This window comes from Macaca mulatta, chromosome 12 (genome assembly GCF_049350105.2).
Source record: "Macaca mulatta isolate MMU2019108-1 chromosome 12, T2T-MMU8v2.0, whole genome shotgun sequence".
NCBI classification, from domain to species: Eukaryota; Metazoa; Chordata; class Mammalia; order Primates; family Cercopithecidae; genus Macaca; species Macaca mulatta.
The window spans coordinates 10085748-10106390 of record NC_133417.1 but is presented as its reverse complement, the minus strand read 5'-3'; the positions used below and the strand labels follow the sequence as shown (position 1 = coordinate 10106390).

Here is a 20643-nt window from a genome sequence, read left to right as displayed (position 1 = left end):
GCCCCACCACCGCCCGCTGTCACACCCTGTGGTCTGACCCAGTTAAGCCCCTGCTGGGACCACAGGGTCCTGCTTCTCCTTTGCTTCCTGCTGTCTGACTTGTCCTGTCTTTCCTTCTCAGCTGCAAAGGTTACCTGAGCCCCAGCAGGTCCCCCAAACCCTAGCACAACCCATGTACTATTGCAGTGTGTTAAGTCGATCTTTTTTTTTTTTTTCTTTGTATTTTTAGCAGAGACGAGGTTTCGCCTCTTTAGCCAGGATGGTCTTGACCTCCTGACCTCGTGATCCACCCGCCTCAGCCACCCAAAGTGCTGGGATTACAGGCGTGAGCCACTGCGCCCAGCCTAAGTCAATCATTTCTAACACTTTTTTTTTTTTTTTTTAAGAGATGGGGGCCTCACTTTGTCACCCAGGCTGGAGTACTATGCTGTGATCACGGCTCTCTGCAGCCTCAAGCAACTCTCCCACCTCAGCCTCCTCAGTAGCTGGGACTACAGGCATGCATCACATCTGGCTAATTTTTAAATTTTTTTTGTAGAAACAGAGACTCACCTTGTTGCCCAGGGTGCTCTCAAACTCCCAACCTCCAACGATCTTCCCACCTCCACCTCCCCAAGTGGCTCATACCTCCCCAAGTGGCTCATACCTCCCCAAGTGGCTCATACCACACCCAGCCTCCAACACTATTGAAAGGGAAGGTAGAGCTCTCCGCAGAGCCTAATTTACAATCAGTTGTGCTGGTAATAGTGAATAGTAATGAAAAAGGAATGCATGATGATATTATTGATCAGTCTTTTGTTTCTGAAGGCATCTTTTATTATGGAAATGGTCACACGTACACAAAGTAGAGAGCACAGTGTCATGAGCCCCGCTCACCACCCTGCTCCCACAGTTAGCACATCTGCCTAACCTTGGGTCATTTCTTCCTCCCGCAGCCTCCCCACCTCCCCCCACACACATTACCCACCCCCTGCAGCAAGCTGGGTTATTTTAAAGCAAATCCAAGATGCTATAACATTTCAGCCATAAACATTTATATCTTTAAGAGATATCTCCAAGAGATAAGATCTCTTTTTTTAAACGTAACTACCATTATCACACCAAAAAAAATTAACAGTAATTCCCAAATATCATCAAATACACACAGTCAGCGTTCACATTTCCCCAAATTGCTCTCTCTTTTTTCATGGATTGGAAGAATCGATATTTTTGGTTTTTATTTGATTTTTAAAAATTATCTCGTAAATGTCTTTTTAACAAGTGGTTTATTTGAATCTGATTCAAACGAAGTCCAGCATTGTACTTGCTTAATATGTCTCCTATATTGCTTCATCTGTAACAGTTCTTCCCTCCCCCTGGTTTTTTTGTTTTTTGTTTTAGATATGGAGTTTCGCTCTTGTTACCCAGGCTGGAGTGCAGCGGCGTGATCTAAGCTCATCGCAACCTCCGCCACCCAGGTTCAAATGATTCTCCTGCCTCAGCCTCCCAAGTAGCTGGAATTACAGGAGCCTGCCACCATGCCTGGCTAATTTCTGTATTTTTAGTAAAGATGGGGTTTCACCATGTTGGCCAGGCTGGTCTCAAACCCCTGACCTCAGGTTATCCGCCCGCTTTGGCCTCCCAAAGTGCTAGGATTACAGGCATGAGCCACCTCGCTCGGCCCCTCCTCTTGTTTTTTGCCTGTCACATATTTGTTTTGTTGGAAACCCGAGACATTGGTCCTATAAAACTCACTTTATTCTGGATTTTGCTGACTGCATCCCCATGGGGTTTGCTTATTTGTTTGTTTGAGATGGAGTCTTGCTCTGTCACCCAGGCTGGAGTGTAGTGGCGGGTCACGGCTCACTGCAGGCTCAACCTCTCAGACTTAAGCAATCCTCCAGCCTCAGCCTCCCAAATAGCTAGGACTACAGGCATGCACCACCACACGCAGCTAAGTTTTTTGATTTTTAGTAGACAAGATCTCACTATGTTGCCCAAGCTTGTCTCAAACTCCTGGCCTCAAGCAATCCTCCCACCTCAACCTCTCCAAAGTGCTGGAATTACAGGTGTGAGCCACCACGCCCAGCCCCCTATGGAGTTTTGACATCTCCTTGTATACCACGTCTCCTATAAACCAGTAGTGAACCTAGAAACTTGTCCAGCTAAATCTCCATTTCCTTGGCACGGATGCTTCCTGGGTGGCACCCTGCACTTCCTGCTACATCACACCAGGAGGCCCCCATGTCTGGCTCTGGCTGCTTCCCTTCCTGTTCAGTGAGACTGAGCAGCGGGCGCAGGTGCTACCCCCAGCCCACACTTTGCTATTCACCCTGTGCTGATCCCCAGGCAGAGACACTTCACTAGAGGGTCACACTGTATATATATCCGGGGAATAAGAGGTCACTTCAAATCGCTTATTCTCAATATTTTAAATTTCAGTCTCAAACAGAATGCAATTTCGTCTAGTTTATAAAACTTAATATACATATACTGCCACCTCAAAGTAATCAATCCAACACTTGGCCAGTTAATATGACCTAATTTCACATTTACCTGTACACTTACAGTATCCATACTAGAGTGATTCTGCTATCATGCAGATTTCAACTTTATTATATACTTTAACAAAAATGGTATGTGAAATGGATATTATGTCTATTTACTTAAGGGTTATTTTGGAATGACTTACTAAATGGTAAAAGAAAACCTACATGGCCTATATTAGTAGGAAAGTCATTTTTGGAGAAGGATTATGTAAAAGGACTTACGGAATTGGGAATGAGCTGTTTCAGGCATGACGACAAGGCAAGAGCATCAGGAAATTACGGTGTTTCCTCTTAGCAACCACTGAGCAGCAGGAAAGGCAACAGAACTCAGCAGGACCCAGCACTCCTGGAGCCACGGCTTCCCTGAGAGCCTGGCACAGGCACACAGCCGGGTCAGGGTTCTCGTGTGGATATTTAAAACAACAGCGTCAAGATAAAACTATTGTCGTATCTGTAGCGTCTCTATTTGTGTATTTATTTTTCCTTGAAATAAAAATGTTCTAAAGTTACATTGTTTTCCATGCTGCCTGTTGTATTACCTCTCACAACTTACGCAACAAAATTTTACGTAGTCATATTTCCAGTTCTTATACGTCTGCTCTACTCCGTATTTCGATTTGGTTAGAAAATCTGATTATTCTTGATTTCACCAGGAGCTTTCTTTTTTATTTCTTCCAAATAAAAACTAATAGTCAACTTCATCAGGCATTATGACTGGAAAATTAAGCACTCGCGGAGAGAAAAGAAAGAATACAGTCATTTTATTTTATTATTTTATTTTTGAGAGAGGGTCTCACTCTCTGCCCGGGCTGAAGTGCAGTGGTGCCGTCATAGATAGCTCACTGCAGACTCAACCTCCTGAGCTCAAACGATCCTCCTGCCTCAGTCTCCCGAGTAACTAGGACCATAGGTGTGCACCACCATGCCTGGCTAATTTTTGTATTTTTGGTAGAGACAGGGTTTCACCATGTTGCCCAGGCTGGTCTCGAACTTCTGGCTCACACAATCCTCCCACCTTGACCTCCCAACGTGCTGGGATTACAGGCATGAGCCACCGCACCCAGCCAGCCCTTTTAAGTTTGAGCCCTTTAACAGGATCTAAATCTGGTGCTCAGGATAAAATGTTGCCTCTGGTGCTTTCTTCCCAAAATTACAGTATTACGGAGGCATTCTTAATGTTCCCTCTTCAAATCAGAAACAGTAAGTTGAAATTGCCTTCAACTTACTGTTGATGGCAATTCGAGCCCAGATGCCAGTATTAGAGAACATATATTGAAGAACTGAATATGTAAGTAAACCACCATTTCCCTATACAAGTAAATGCATAGGATACTGCCAGTCATTAAATATTGAGTCTAGCACAATGTATGAAGCATAAAAATTCAGTGCCACTGGTTTTTAAACAGCTGTTTCCCCCAGAGAAAGGGCAACTTCTGGCCTGCACCAGTAAAATAGCAACCTTTTTTCATTACTTTGCATAAAGATTTATAAGTGTCCCAGGACCTGGGAAGCCAGTCTATAACAAGACGGCCCCCAGCGACTTCGCTTTCCTTCTCCACGGTGATCAGCCACACACAGACAGCCACTGTGTGTCGGCGAGCTGGTCTGCTCCGTCAGCCCAGGTTTAAAATCCAGGCTTACTTTCGGTTAACGAATCGTACATGGATGGGCCCCCCTGGCGTCAGGAGCCCGTGGGTTCTTGCGTGAACGGCTTTAGTCTGAGAAGATGTTTTGATCTCAAAATGTTGAAGCAACTAAGAAGAGAAAGAGAGAGAAGGGGTCAGAATTGGAACAGCAGAAAATTCTCAGTGCTCCCTGAATGCTTTTACTCTTCCTGTGGCGGCACCGGGCTGCAGAGAGCCCAGGCAAGGAGCACCCACATCCAGCTTTTGGAGGCTACAGAACCTCTGGGTGAGCGGGAAGCCCGCTGTTTGGAAACAGAATTCATGTCCACTGAGCAGCCATGCAGCCATGGGACAGAGATACAGGCAGATGCTCAGATGACTTAAGTTTCATTTGCCATTTCAAATTCTAACTCTGTTGCTTCCACTGCAGGTCTAGATGAAGAAGGCGTCAAAGGAGCAGGGGGAAATGCAGAACAAAGAGAAATTCCCGGTTTCCTGCTGGTTCTGAATCTGCAGCCACTTCAGACCCGGCCAGAAACAGGCGGAGAGAGCTGAATCCTCCAAAAGACTTCATCGTGCTAACATCCTGAATTTAAATATTCTTGGTTCGTACCTTTGATTCCATTTCTCATTTCTACAGTTCAAAAGCAGAACCAGCCCTGCCTCCCAGGATAAAACTGGAACGTACCTACATGGTGAGTTTGAAAGAACACCAAAGTATCCATCACCCTAAAGCGATTATCTCCCCCACCGGCCGGCCAGGGCTTGATGTTCAAAGTCAGCCCTGGGCTTAGGAATACAGGTGACCTGCTCTAAAGACTTCTGTCCACAGACAAGCTCCTGGGGGGAGGGGGCCTTGCTTTCAGCCCATTTGGACAGGGCAGGGGGCAGATGAGCTGGTGACACCATAGTCTCCTACTCCTACTTAAGACCCAGGCAGTCCCCACCCTGCCCTTCCTCTCTCTCCAGTTTTGTCTCCCAGGCAAAGAAGCTGCAGCCAGGATGGGCTAGGGCTCCAGGCTGGAGTACCATGGTGTGATCACGGCTCTCTGCAGCCTCAACCTCCTGGGCTCAAGTGATCCTCCCACCTCAGCCTCCTCAGTAGCTGGGACTACAGGCATGCATCACATCTGGCTAATTTTTTTACTTTTTTGTAGAAACAGAGACTCGTTTTGTTGCCCAGGCTGCTCCCGAACTCCTAACCTCCAACGATCTTCCCACCTCCGCCTCCCCAAGGGCTGGGATTATAGGTGTGAGCCACCACGCCCGGCCTCTAACACTATTAGAAGGGGACGACGTAGAGCTCTCCGCAGAGCCTAATTTACAATCAGTTGTGCTGGTAATAGTGAATAGTGATGAAAAAGGAAAGAATGATGAGATTGTTGATCTTGGTTCGTACCTTTGATTCCATTTCTCATTTCTATAGTTCAAAAGCAGAAGCAGACCTGCCTCCCAGGGTAAAACTGGAATGTACCTGCACGGTGAGTTTGAAAGAATACCAAAGTATCCATCGCCCTAAAGCGACCATCTCTTTAAGATAATCTCTTTAAGATATCTCTTTTAAGATAATTAAGAGTCAGGCAGGGCACCAGGGCTCAAGGGTCAAGGCTTGCAATGGGGACACAGGCGTAACTCACGCCTTCGTCACTATTAAAGAAATGAGCTGAACAGCATGTCTTCAGGCAGCTCCATCACGTGCTGGCGTCTGGGTGAATCAGCCTAAACACCCAACCTCTGACCCCTCGCGCTGACCTCTCAGAAACGCCTGCTCATTCCCGTGTGGTAGAGGGAAGACTCACATGTGGGTCTCCTAACATCAAGGCCAACGTGCCACACAGTATTTTTTCTTTTCTGAGTGGTTTGTTTGTTGAAAAAATTAAAACTATGCAGGAGACAAAAGACAAAAAACACTGCTCCCCCTGACCTGCCCCCACCACATCCAGTTTCCAGTTCCCAGGGAGTTGGGGTGGATCTTCCAAACATGCTCCTGTTCCATCAAGTATCTTTCTCCTCATTTTAAGGGAACATATGAATATCACACCATGAAAGCTGTCCCCTTCCTTCCCAGTAGCCTTCAGGCATGTTCCCTGTACTGTTGAGGCAGACGCCATTTATTTGGTTAAGAAAGGCCCCCCTGTTGGGAATTGAACAATGAGAACACATGGACACAGAGAGGGGAACATCACACACCGGGGCCTGTCAGGGGGTGGAGGGAAGAGGAGGGAGAGCATTAGCACAAATACCTAATGCATCGGGGGCTTAAAACCTAGAGGACAGGTTGATGGGTGCAGCAAACCACCATGGCACATGCATACCTATGTAACAAACCTGCACGTTCTGCACATGTATCCCAGAACTTAAAGAAAAATTTTTAAAAAAAGAAAAGAAAAGAAAAGAAAGGCCCCACTGTTGCTCCTGTGCTAAGAGACTTTCTTCATTAATTGGGGTTGAGTTTTATCCATTATCTTTTGGGACGCTCGTGTAATTTTTCTCCTTATTGTGGTGAATTCTACTGACAGATTTTCTCTAGGCAGACCATCCTTGCATTCCTGAATACACCTGATGGGTGAAGATGCCTTTGTATTTTATACATTCAGCCTGCCAACTGTTCATTTTGCATATTTTTCATTTTCAATGATTAATCAGTCAGGCTGGCCTGTAGTTTTTATCTTCCATATCATCCTTTCCAGGTTTGAATGTCAAGGTTATGCAAGTCTCACAAAACGAGACTTCCTTTTTCTATTCTCTACTTATATAAGACGATGATTACCTGTTCCCTGAAGTTCTGATAAAACTTGTCAATAATCCTGTCTAGGTTCAGGACATTTTAGGGGTAAATCTTTTTACCACTGACTCATTTCTTTGATCTGTTCTCACTGATTGGATATCTTAGGTCTGTTCTCTTTCATTTGAGTCCATTTGGATGACTTATATTTTTTCTAGCAAATAGTATGCTTTATCTAAGTCTTCAAATTCATTGGCAAAAAACTGTTAGAGGTATTTTCTTGATTAAAACAAAAATCATCTCCTGCCTATACGGTTGTGCCTCCCTGCTCATTCCTCGCACTATTTGTGCCTTCTCTTTTTTAATCCTTTTTCTTTTTCTTTTTTATTTTTGAGACAGAGTCTTACTCTGTCACCCAGGCTGGAATGCAGTGGCCTGATCTCGGCTCACTGCAACCTCCGCCTTCTGGGTTCAAGCAATTCTCCTGCCTCAGCCTCCCAAGTAGCTGTGATTACAGGCACCCTCCCCCGGGCCCGGCTAATGTTTGTATTTTTAGTAGAGATGGGATTTCACCATATTGGTCAGGCTGGTCTCGAACTCCTGACCTCATGATCTGCCCACCTCAGCCTCCCAAACTGCTGGGATTACAGGCGTGAGCCATGTGCCTGGCTTTTTTCTTAACAATTAAAAAATCATGGACCAGGCATGCTGGCTTACACCTGTAATCCCAGCACTTTGGGAGGCTGAGGCGGTGGATCACTTGAGGTCAGGAGTTTGAGACCAGCCTGGCCAACATGGTGAAACTCCGTCTCTACTAAAGATATAAAAAATTAGCTGGGCATGGTGGCAGGTGCCTGTAATCCCAGCTACTCCAGAGGCTGAGGCAGGAGAATCGCTTGAACCCAGGAGGCAGAGTTGCAGTGACCCAAGATTGTGCTACTGCACTCCAGCCTGGGCGACAGGGCGAGACTCTGTCAAAAAAAAAATATATATCATGGGCCAGGCACGGTGGCTAACACCTGTAATCCCAGCACCTTGGGAGGCTGAGATGGTGGATCACTGGAGGTCAGGAGTTTGAGACCAGCCTGGCCAACATGGTGAATCCCCATCTCTACTAAAAATACAAAAATTAGCTGGGCATGGTGGCAGGCACCTGTAACCCCAGCTACTCCAGAGGCTGAGGCAGGAGAATCGTTTGAACCCAGGAGGCAGAGTTGCAGTGACCCAAGATTGCGCTACTGCACTCCAGCCTGGGCGACAGGGCGAGACTCTGTCAAAAAAAAAAAAAAATCATGGAGTTTGAGACCAGCCTGGCCAACATGGTGAGTCCCCATCTCTACTAAAAATACAAAAATTAGCTGGGCATGGTGATGGGCACCTATAATCTCAGCTACTCCAGAGGCTGAGGCAGGAGAATTGCATGAACCCAGGAGGTGGAGGTTGCGGTGAGCCGATTGCGCCAATGCACTCCAGCCTGATGACAGAGCAATACTCAAAAAAACAAACAAACAAAAAACCCATGATGCTCCCTTTCTATACTTGCCCAGGTAGAAATGAGGGCTTTTTAAGCAAAAGCTTTAGCAGGTATATCCATATGTTAACAGCAGCAAACAAGACCCCATCACGAGCTCCAAACACCATTTCACCGCTGGCCTCTTGCTCAGGTGTCTACCCCGGTTCTTCAGGCAGCCAGAGCTTGGAGGTAACAAGCCTTCCCTCCCAACTCACCGATGCCCTTTTGGAGGGCGCAGTGGCTGCAGGAGGCACAGCAGCATTTTAGGGAGCCGAGACCTTCCTGAAAACACTCCCCACAGCAGACTTAGTACGGGGCTCAGAGGATGAGAATAGCTTCCACTTCTTGGGCACAGACTCTGTGCGTGGACTGTTTTTCCTCCTCACACACCTATCAGGCAGGGGTTTGGCCCCTTTTGTAAATGAACTGTGACAGGCTCAGTTCAGGTGGCTGAGAAAACTGCCAAGGTCCCGGAGCCAGCAAGTGGCAGAACTGAGGGTGAAGCCGGTTTGCCCTGAGCTCCCCTATACACCGAGCTGCCGCTCACATGCTTCCAGGGACAGGGGCAGGGGCCACATCCACAGCAAGGTGGGATGGCCACTTGGTCCCCCCAGCCCCACCCCAGCAGAGCCTTGTGGGCCACCTGTGCCTCCAGAACCAGCTCTGAGCCAGTGGGGGTTCTCCCCACACCTCGTTCTGTGCCTCCTCTCTGGGCAGTAGACCCTTACCTTCTCCAGCTCCGGTGCCCACCCTAAGCCTGACCATCGAGAATCCCTCTCCCCCTCCTCCAGTCAACCAGGCTTCCCTGGTCCCTTACTGTCCCTTCTGCCCAACTCTGGGCTCCCAGTGAGCCGGGAGGAGGCACCTGTATGACTTGTAGGGAAAAAGTCGAGACACCTGGATCCCACCCTGCACCTGCCACTGTGGGACTTGGCAAGTGGCTGTTGCTCTCTAAGCCTCGGTTTCCTCATCAGTAAAATGGGGAGATGAGGTCACCAGGCACTCCCCACGTTCTCCCAATGCTCAGGCAACGATGGAGCTCCCAAACCTCGGGCCAGGGTTTCCCGTCGCTGAAAACAGTCTTCTCCAACTTGCAGCAGAGGCTAACGGGTGGAATTTTCTCCGCCATTGACTTTTCTTTTATAAAATTTCCTTCAGGTGTTACTTAGTTCCTGCTACAGCCTGAACCCAGATACGGTGAAAACCCAGAATTACGTATCTTCACGTGTGAGGTGTTCTCTAACGACACCCAGGGCTTCTGATGTTTCGCAACCTAAGAAGCTCGAGAACCAGTGCTCCGTGTAAATGGTTGGCTCGGTTAAACAAAGGAGACCAGCAAGAGGGCCACTGTGCCTTTCCCGGGGGGCCTGCTGCTGAGGGTGCCTGAGACGCCAGCTCCTAACTGCAGACCCGGCCACTAGAGGTGGAGGTGGGGTCCCCAAACCCCATAGGGCCTCGCGTAGACCTCCAGCATTTCTCAGATTGTAGCCATGCACCACACCACCGTCATCGGCGGCAGCAGTGGATGCCCCACCCCTAACCCACCAAACCCGCGACTCTGCAGGCGGGGCTAGGAGTCTGCCTTGTAAGGCCCTCCCTGCTGGCTTTATGCTCCCTAGCGTTTGAAGACCACTCATTTGACCCCCGCTCCCCTCTCTCCCAACCTGCTGTGTGATGGCAGGAGAGCTGGGCTCTGGGCCCCCGACACCCCCAGTGACACACACCCCATCCAAATCTTCAGGCTGTGGCCTGTCGTCCACCCACACGATTCCAAGGAAGGAGTGAAGCAAGGCAGGAGGCCATGGGGTTGAAGTGGCTGCCATGGTTGGGGGGCAGGGTGGACACGGGAGATGGGGAGTCATTTTCAAGGGATTTCATGCAGAGCTCTTGTTTTTGGATAGGGTCTCACTCTGTCGCCCACGCTGGAGTGCTGTGGTGTGATCAAGGCTCACTGCAGCCTTGAACTCCTAGGTTCAAGTGAGCCTCCCACCTCAGCCTCCTGAGTAGCTGGGACCACAGGCGTGAGCCACAATGCCTGACAGCTCTTGCTCTTAAGTTTCCAAAATCGTGTTTTCTTTTTAACCTGGAAGTCTTTATCCAGTTGAGCCCAGTAGAAAGAGGCCGAACCCAAAGGCCAACGTTTGGCCTCCACGCCCTACCTGGATCACGACGAGGTGAATCTCCAGTTCTGCGATCCTCCGCCCTATGCAGCTGCGAACCCCATGACCAAAGGGGATGGATCCAAAATTGTCAACTCTGTCTAAGTCTCCTTTCCGCAGCCAGCGCTCAGGCCGGAACTCCTTGGCCCGAGGGAAGTTCTCATCCTGGTACGATGTGGCATAGTGGCAAAGGGCCAGCTGGGTCTGAGGAAATCAGGGATGACACAGAAAGGATAAGGAGCAGAATCACACAAGAGCAGGGCAGGGCCCAGAGCCCTAGCAGGACAGTCTCCTGGGATGCTCCCTCCCGGGGGCCGCCTGGGTCCACTCACACCCAGGATGGCAGCAGCTCCCTCCCTTCCCTCTCCACAGTGCACACCAAATGTCACTGCAACCACTGACAAGAACATCAAGCCCTGAAGACTCTCCGCAGTGACTGGCTACTTCCACATGACCCGGGGAGCAGGCCAAGGAGCATGGGCGGCCTTGCTGGTAAGCAGTAAGTTTCCAGAACTTTGAGATCACATCATTCCCCTCCTTTCTCCCAACACCCCATCTTCATCTTAAAATACATGCAAAAGAAAAGGAAACCTATTGATCTCTGCTTAGGGACAAAGACTCTCTGAAGGTAGAAGCAGATTCCAATTCAGCCCCAACCCGCAAGGCCTGGCCAACCCCTATGTCCCCAAACTCACGCCTTTCGGAATCAGATACCCGCCAATAACCAGGTCTTCCTGGGTGACCCGGCCGTTCCCTGGCAGCACTGGAAACAGCCTGCAGAAGAGCCAGCGGGGACAGGAACGATGTGGTGACTTTCACAATATTTTATTGAACATTCAGAACCTCAGATATATTCCCATTTCCATTAAAAATTCTTAAAAAGTAACACATGATACTTTTTCAACTGAAACATTTTGCAAGGACCTTCGCGGCTTCTTTGCTGTCTTGCTTTGCCAGCAAGTATTCTGAGGAATGTGGAAAAGATTCCCAAAGCAAAACGTTTGCAAAACACAAAGCCAAGTCTTTCACATGCCATTGTGTTCCCAGAAGGGAAAATTCCAGGTTTCTAATATTTTATGTGACCATGGGACCACTTTATCAAGGAATAGTTCATAGGACTTAAGGCCCCATGAAATGCATTTGGAGAAACGGCATTTCAGCCATCAGGTTATCTCAGAAAACACTGAATAAAACTTTAATTAATAAATACCAAAAACCCCACAGCCAGCTCCTGTTTTGTTTTGTTTTTTTTTAATTTTGAGATTGAACAGCATGCTCTATAGGTTGAGGGTCATTATCAAGTCAGCTTTGAAAGAATTCTTTAGTACATACTGCAGAAAACAAGCTTTGCTCTTTGTCACAGCACTTCCTCACAGAGGATGCTGTGTTTTGGGGAAGGGATGTCATCTGTCCCTAATCCCACCTCCTACCCAAACCATCCCCTCAACCCAGGACAGCCCACATCCCTCCGGCTTTCCCCTTTGTCAGGAAAGCCCTGTCTGGGAGCAAATGAGCCTCAGTGGGTGGCTTCTCAACCCAGATGAGGACATTCGCATAAGAACCATGAGGTTTGTACCCAGGTCTGGAAATCAGCAGAACGCCCAAACTGTTTTCCTGACATATCGATCTTGTTTAGTGTTATCTTCAGAGGAACAAAGTCAAAGGCCGTTGACCCAGGCATATGTTGGGAAACCCCCGATAAGCCAATTGGCTAAAGCAGTGACAATATTCAATGACTGCTCCAAAAATCTTTTTTTTTTTAAACAGTCTCGCTCTGTTGCCCAGGCTAGAGTGCAGTGGTGCAATCTCGGCTCTATCACCTGGCTTCAAGTGATTCTCTTGCCCCAGCCTCCCAAGTAGCTGAGACTACAGGCACCCACCCCCACACCTGGCTAATTTTTGTATTTTTAGTAGAGACGCAGTTTCACCATGTTGGCCAGACTGCTCTTGAACTCCTGACCTCAGGTGATCTGCCTTGGCCTCCCAAAGTGCTGGGATTACAGGTGTGAGCCACTGTGCCCAGCCCAAAGATATTTACAGAGAACAAGGATTATGTCGACCCATAAAACAGAATGGTCTTTCTGCTATTCTGACAAGAGCAGAGGAAAAATAACAGTCACGAACATCCTCATCCTAAACAAGTCAGTCATGGAAGGCAGCTGGAGAACTTGCTATGATAGAGAACCAGGGACATAAGGGACACAGTTTGTTGATAGATTCTGGCGAGCCTTTTACCTCAGGGTTTCCTTAAGGAGAGCTCTGACCAGCGGGACCTTGGGGACATCAGCTGCAGTTGGAACATGCCTTTCCCCTAAATTCTTGACGATCTCCCGGTACACCGTCTGCTGCACCTCTGGGTGCCTTGCCAGGAGGTACACCGTCCAGGACAAGGTGAAGGACGTCTAAGGAGAGAAAGCGGCAGACACAGGCAGGCAGTGAGTAACACCAGGACTGAAACAGACGCGGTGGCAGGTATGAAGTCCCCTGGGAATACACACAGCTGCAAAGTCAAACTCATCCAATTCCATATAGCACTTAATGTCTTACTGAAATGAAAGACTGTTTCCTTAATTCATGGCAAAAATAATAATAATAATAACCGAACATATTTGGCAAGTGACATGGACTCTATGATTCGTATGCTCCTGTCATGAAAAACCACAGGAAACATGATCCTGGAGCTTTTTTAATCACTGAAGAGCAGTATGTCAGCGACACTGTGGAGCCTGGAGGATCTGCTGGGACTTCGTGTGACCTTCTTTGCAGGGCTTACTCGCTGTGTGCCAGAAAGGGCCTCAGGCTGCCCCCCAGCATCCCCAGGCCCAGGAAGCTGGGCCCAGCCCACTCTGGCTGCCCTAATCTAGATATTGGAGTGCACAGGGGATCACTAGTTAGCCATCGTGTCCTGCCTTCATCAAGGAAGGTCCACACAGAGCAAGTCAATAGCTTGTCTATACAAAGCAGTGTGTCTTTTTTTTTTTTTTTTTCAGAGTCTCGCTCTGTTGCTCAGGTTGGAGTGCAGTGGTGCGATCTGGGCTCACTGCAAGCTCCGCCTCCTGGGTTCCCACCATTCTCTTGCCTCAGCCTCCTGAGTAGCTGGGACTACAGGCGCCCGCCACCACGCCCACCCAGCTAATTTTGTATTTTTTAGTAGAGATGCGGTTTCACCATGTTGGTCAGGCTGGTCTCAGACTCCTGACCTTGTGATCTGCCCACCTCAGCCTCTCAGAGTGCTGGGACTACAGGCGTGAGCCATGGCGCCTGGCCAGCCATGTCATTTTTTATACCTCTCCTCAAACCTTTCTACTTATTGAAAATCATTGTTTTATTCTCGTAGGTCCCAAGATTTTCACTAAAATCAATAGTATCATCTATGGGGCTACATTTCACTCTCTTGTAAACAAGGAAATGCCACAGTATAAAGGCCTTTCTCTTTCACCAAAAAAAGAAAAACAAAAAACCTAATTTAAGCAGGCAATATTGATATCATTTTCTTGTAGAAGATATCACGTGTTTTGGAGGGCAGGCCACTTGTATATATAATAGAATGTGCAAGCTCTTATAAATTATAAAAGATTAGTTAGATGCTTCCTATCAAGAGAATAGAAAATTTCTATTAAAATCACATTTTTACGGAAAAAATGTGGTATATCCATACAATGGAATACTACTCGGTAATAAAAAAGAATGAGTTACTGTTATATGCCACTACATGGATGAATCTGAGTCATTCTTCTGAGTTCAGGAAGCCAGATGCAAAAGACAGCATACCATATGACTCCATTTTCATCAATGTTTAGAAAAATGTGGCAGTGGTTTCATAAATGATTCCATCTGTCAACAATCTGTATTGCATTAGGCAGTTTAAATGGAGTTGACTGTGCATAAATTATGCTGCAATAAAATCATACTAATTTTTAAAAATCAGTATGAAGTTGTAAGAATTTGTCCCCTGGCTTCTATTGCAGGATGCTAAACGGAACAGCTTCCTTCTGAATGCCACCTCATTGTGATGTTCTTAGTTACCACCAGGGGGCAGGAGGCACAAGCTCAGCGACCAGGCCATTCATTCATTTCTTCACCTTTCAAGCGGTGTCTCAATTTGAGCAAATCCACACCATCACATTCACATAGTTAATTAGAATCTTCATTGATTGTATCATTTAGTTTGCATTGAATTCATATACTTTTTGTTTTATTGTTGCACAAGATCCAAAAGAATAAGGAGTTTATGCTGTGTGTGTGTTTTTGTTTTGTTTCGTTTTTTGCTTTTACATGCTTAAGTGACATCATAAGAAGAAGAAGAAAGCTTTAAGGCTTCTTCGTCCCTTTAAGATGGAGGTCTGTGCAGGGAGTGCCTTATTCAAGGCCGGGAAGCACCTGCGCAAAGGAAAAGCTTTCAGATGATGAGCTTGGTTGTTTAGTTTTACCACCTGTTAATGAAGTCAACGACTCCTACCTTAGAGGAAGCTGTGAGACAGGCAGGGTGTGCATGGAATGCTTTGGAAACAGCGAAGCGTCACACAATCTAAATTCTCACTTTCCACCCGGCCACCAGAAGCACCCCAGCCCGCAGCTTCCCCAGTTTCCGGCCAGAAATTTCATTATCTTCCACCTACTGAAAGCATCAGCCTAGCTCCTCCCCGTTTTGCCACTTCCTTTTACCAAATTTTACAACTGCTCTGCACCTGTACCTACATGGGGATCATTTTCACACATATCCTGTTAATTGTATCATATACATGTGTTTTTGAAAGGAACTTGGATCCTTATCCCCCTGGACCATGCCACTCCCATCCAGCCAAGAAACCCATGTTAACTACCTAGTGTGTTCCCTCCACGCCCTGCTCTGTGTTCACGCAGTCACGGACAGATGTGCACATGCACACAGCTGGGAGGGGGCGGTGCCGCTGCGTCTTACTCACAGGACACGGTATACCCGCTGGTCTGCCTCTTCCTTTCCCATGGGATAGCCTGTGGGATGCCCCCAGGTTAATGGGCAGTGCTCTGTTCTCATTCTGATATGGACCCTCCCTGGTTCCAGTGTATCATTGATCTGCCACACTACTGGGCTGCATTCACAGGGAATTTGTTGATACACACACACACACACACACACACACACACACACACTCTCTCTCTCTCTCTCTCTCTCATCAACCAAACTGCTTAAGTTTACTTTCTTCACACTATCTTTAGCAGGTTTTGGTTTTGAAGTTATGTTGGCTTTATATAACAAATTGAGGGGTGAATGAAATGAATTCTTGGCTTTATGAAATGAATTCCACGGCCTGGAATATTTCAAATGATAACTAATAAGGTTTTTAATGTCCGTACCCTCTTCATTTGTGAAATTATGAAACAATGACAAAATGTTAGGAATGACTTGTAAACTGTAAACATTTATTATAATTTTGTGTGTGTGATATGGCCTTTTGGTTACGCTTTTCACAGAAATCATTATGCACCTTACATTTAATATATAATCATGCATCGTATAGGGATGTTTTGGTCAATGATGGACCCAATATACAACAGTGGTCCCATAAGATTATAATCCCACATTTGTACTGTAGCTTGCCAGTGTTTGAGTATGTTTGGATACACACATACTTACCACTGTGTTCCAGCTGCCCACAGTATTCAGTGCAGTAACATGCTGTACAGTTGTGTAGCCTAGGAGAAATAGGCTCGACCATGCAGCCTAGGTGTCTGGTAGGCTACCATCTAGGTTTGTGTAAATACACTCTAAGATGTTCACGCAATGACAGGACCACCCAACAACGCATTTCTCAGAACAAATCTGCATCATTAAGTGATGCGTGACTACTGACGCAGAGTTTTCTCCTCCTGGAGCCCCTCAGCAGTGCAGCAGGCCTAGTACAAACATGAACAGTGTGCTAAACAAATCTGCCTTAAAAGTAGACAACAGCCAGTCACAGTGGCTCATGCCTGTAATCCCAGCACTTTGGGAGGCCGAGGCAGGTGGGTCACCTGAGGCCAGGCGTTCGAGACAGCCTGGCCAACATGGTGAAACCCCCATTGCTACTAAAAATACACAAAATTAACTGGGGATGGTGGCAGGCACCTGTAATCCGAGTTACTCTGGAGGCTGAGGCAGGAGAATCACTTGAACCTGAGAGACCGAGTTTGCAGTGAGCCGAGACCGTGCCATTGCACTCCAGCCTGGGCGATACAGTAAAACTCCATCCTCCCCCGCAAAAAAAGTAGACAACGTGTGCGAGATGGTGAGGAAGGGGTTATCGTGTGTTGCTTGCTGAGAACCAAGACCCCAGACTCACCGTGTCAACGCCGGCCAGCAGCATCTCAGTCACGTTGGCATAGATCTCCTGTAGCGTCAGCGCCTGGCTAAGGAAGAGGTATGTGAGGAGTCCCCCGCTTGCCCTCCGGCCTCGGTCCGTGTGGTACTGTATGTCCCTCAACTTGTTGTCAACATGAATTTGGCCTGTTTGAAAACAGTATTTCTTTTGAAAGGAGTTTGGGTTGACAATCATCTTTTCAGTCTCAATGCCCTCTGTCCTCCCAGTAGCTTAACTAAACCAGGGGCAGATGACAGAGGGTAAGGAAACCCAACTTATCTAATGTCAACCTGGGAGTTTCACTCATACACTTGCTTATGTAAATGAATGAAAAGTTAAAAGACAAGCTAAACATATCTTTCTTTTTAAAAATAAGCTGTAAGATATTTGCAAATGTTTGCTTTACTAATCCAATAGCCAAATATATTATTTATATAATATAAGTAACAAAAACGCAAACTCTTTTATTTTTATCTACCACATTTTCAGAAGAGAAAATGAATGGAGGGGAAAAGGCCATGCATTATTATCTGGGATGTTACCGTGCAGCACAGACTTCAGGGCTTATATATTCAAATAAATGTTGTTGTTGTTTTTTCCTTAAGACAGAGTCTTGCTCTGTGGCCCAGGCTGGAGTGCAGTGGCATGATCTTGGCTCTCTGCAACCTCTGCCTCCCAGGTTCAAGCAATTCTCCTGCCTCAGCCTCCTGAGTAGCTGGGATTACAGGCACACACCACCACGCCCAGTTAATTTTTGTATTTTTAGTAGAGATGCGGTTTCGCCATGTTGTCCAGGCTGGTCTTGAATTACTAACCTCAGGTGATCCTCCTGCCTCAGCCTCCCAAACTGCTGGGATTACAGGCATGAGCCACTGTGCCCAGCCTAAATATTGATCTTGAAAAGACACCATGAAACACTTTCTTCAGTGTTAGCATTGCTCTAGAACATTGTTCTAAGCATTTTGAAAATAATTTCTTGCTTTCTGGAAATGCTTTTATAGTAAAAATTTTAGTCACATAAGAAAACAAATCTCTTTGTAATCTCACCTTGGATTGGAACAAAAATTGTAACGTTCAAATAAATGTGCATGGGCCTGAAACTCTACAGTTTAAGCACTGACCAATTTACTTGGAGTAAAGACATCATCTTGCATGGACATTTACTTGTACATGTCCCTGCTAGCATGCCTGTTAAAATAAAAATTATTTTAAAATGAAAAACCTGATCAAGTGGCCTGTAGTCACAACCCACATGCTTTTTACTTCTTTGAAAAACAAATCCGTGGCCAGGCACAGTGGCTCACTTGTAATCCCAGCACTTTGGGAGGTCAAGGTGGGTGATCACCTGAGGTCAGGAATTCAAGACCAGCCTGGCCAACATGGTAAAACTCCGGTTCTACTAAAAACACAAAATAATTAGCCAGGCACGGTGGTGGGCGCCTGTAATCCCAGCTACTCGGGAGGCCAAGGTATGATAATCACTTGAACCTAGGAGGCGGAGGTTGCAGTGAGCCGAGATCACACCACTGCACTCCAGCATGGGCGACAGAGCAAGACTCCATCTCAAAACAAAACAAGGCCGGGCGCGGTGGCTCAAGCCTGTAATCCCAGCACTTTGGGAGGCCGAGACGGGCGGATCACGAGGTCAGGAGTTCGAGACCATCCTGGCTAACACAGTGAAACCCCGTCTCTACTAAAAAATACAAAAAACTAGCCGGGCGAGGCGGTGGGCGCCTGTAGTCCCGGCTACTCGGGAGGCTGAGGCAGGAGAATGGCGTAAACCCGGGAGGCGGAGCTTGCAGTGAGCTGAGATCCGGCCACTGCACTCCACCCTGGGCGACATAGCGAGACTCTGTCTCAAAACAAAACAAAACAAAACAAAACAAAACAAAAACAAATCCAAAAGTTATGGGTCCAAAAACCAACACATGACTACATCTAGGCATCCTCTGCTATGGTCACCCGTTGTCTGGATGAGAGTTAGACACACGACACGGCAGGTCAACCTGCTTCTGCAAAAGGTGCTCTCAATTCTTCTCTTACTGAATTTGAAGAGTCCATCCCAGGACCTGCAGAATTCCCGCCAGGGCTTTGGGATGAAGGGGCGAAGCCATCTGGGGATGGCGCCTGCATACATGGAGGTCTTGAACATGCTAAACATGAGCTCCAGGGCCTCGATGTATTCCACAGTCAGCTGTGGTATGCTGTTTTCCAGGCAGCCCAAACGACTCTCATAAAGGATGGTGGCCACTCCTAGACAGGAAAGAGAATGTGAAAACCCTCTTCTAGATTATTTACCATACCAACAGGCAATGTTGGGCCACAAATGCAACAACTTTCAAACGTGGTCCAAATGTCCCACATGAGACGTCGTCACTCTGAGGATGCCTCTGCGTCCTGAGCTGCAGGGCGCTGGCATTTAGGGCTGACAGGTGGCGCTGTTGTTGCTTCGTCTAAGGAGCCCCACAGCCCTGGGAGGCACAGGTGAAGCCCTCTGTCCGGCTCCGGAGGAAACTCAAAGACTCCCAGAGTTTCAGCAGCTTGGCTAAGGCTGCAGAGGAGGATCCTGGGACAGACCAGGGGCATGGTCTGAAATGATGAGCCCTAGGGAAGGGACAATCACTGAGCATGTCACTGCTCTCCCCTAACACCCTCCCCTCAGGAAGGAGGTGGCAAACCCCACAGGGCCTCTTCCTGCCCCACATGGCCACTGGGGATCGCCTTCCAGCCACCTGCCCAACTCGAGGAATTGAGAAGTGACTCCTCCTGGCCAAAACAGGGAGCCCAGGCCCGGAGAGCTAAAGGCACAGTAGAAGTGGCCTGGATGAATCCGTGTTGGGCAGAGCTGTGAACCGTGTTTACCAATCACTTCTGGGACTATTTTATTATTAATTTTAGAGAAAATTAATATCAGAACTCTGCAAAGCTAACCTGAGTGAAGCTTGAAGTGAGGTAAGCTTTTTTTAAAAAAAGATGAGAAAGCTGATAGAAAGCCCTCCAAGATGCATTCTTTTTTTTTTTTTACACAGAAATCACCATGTTAGACCAAGATGCTTTTTTTTTTTTTTTTTTGAGATGGAGTTTCACTCCTGTCATCCACACTGGAGTACAATTGGACAGTCTCAGCTCACTGCAACCTCTGCCTCTCAGGTTCAAGCAATCCTCCTGCCTCAGCCTCCCAAGTCCCTGGGATTACAGGTGCCCACCACAATGGCCCAGTTAATTTTTGTATTTTTAGTAGAGACAGGGTTTCACCATGTTGGCCAGGCTGGTCTCGAACTCCTGATCTCAGGTGATCCACCCGCCTCAGCCTCCCAAAGTGCTGGGATTACAGGTGTGAGCCACCATGCCCGGCCCCAAGATGCATTCTTAAGTAAAGAGAAAGCATGGTGCAGAACAGTATGTTTGGTGTACAACCATTTATTGTTTAAAAATAGAATATTCACACGCATTTTTCTGTATGTGCATAAACCATCTCTTGACACATACATGAGAGACTAGTGACCTTGCTGCCTTCAGGAAAGAGGGAGACTTTCACTGACCCCCTTTTGGTATTGCTATTTGAACAGGAATGTACCACCCATTCAATATGACTAAAAGCTAGAACGAGTTTGAAGTAGATGCCCTCTCAACTTTACTTCTTTTTAATAGGTTCAAACAAAATGTGTAGTAATTAGGAAAATGGCTTCTTGAGTTTAAAAGACCTGAATTTGAAACTAACTTTCTGCCTCTAAAAAGAGGGATGGGGGTGTGGCATTGGGCAAGTTCTTTTT

The 20643-nt window shown here is 47.1% G+C and overlaps 1 protein-coding gene across 1 annotated transcript in view; it reads right to left on the bottom strand.

Moving 5' to 3' along the window:
• Positions 1–793: 793 nt before the first annotated feature.
• CYP27C1 (cytochrome P450 family 27 subfamily C member 1) overlaps positions 794–20643 on the bottom strand; it is a 36267-nt gene continuing 16417 nt past the window's right edge. Inside the window, exons 4-9 of the mRNA XM_015109855.3 lie at positions 18914–19123; positions 16853–17016; positions 12786–12952; positions 11246–11324; positions 10551–10754; positions 794–4282 (exon numbers count right to left, since the gene is read on the bottom strand). Coding sequence (XP_014965341.3) covers positions 4166–4282; positions 10551–10754; positions 11246–11324; positions 12786–12952; positions 16853–17016; positions 18914–19123 — 941 coding nt within the window. The 3' untranslated portion in view covers positions 794–4165. The remainder of the gene's footprint in view (positions 4283–10550; positions 10755–11245; positions 11325–12785; positions 12953–16852; positions 17017–18913; positions 19124–20643) is intronic.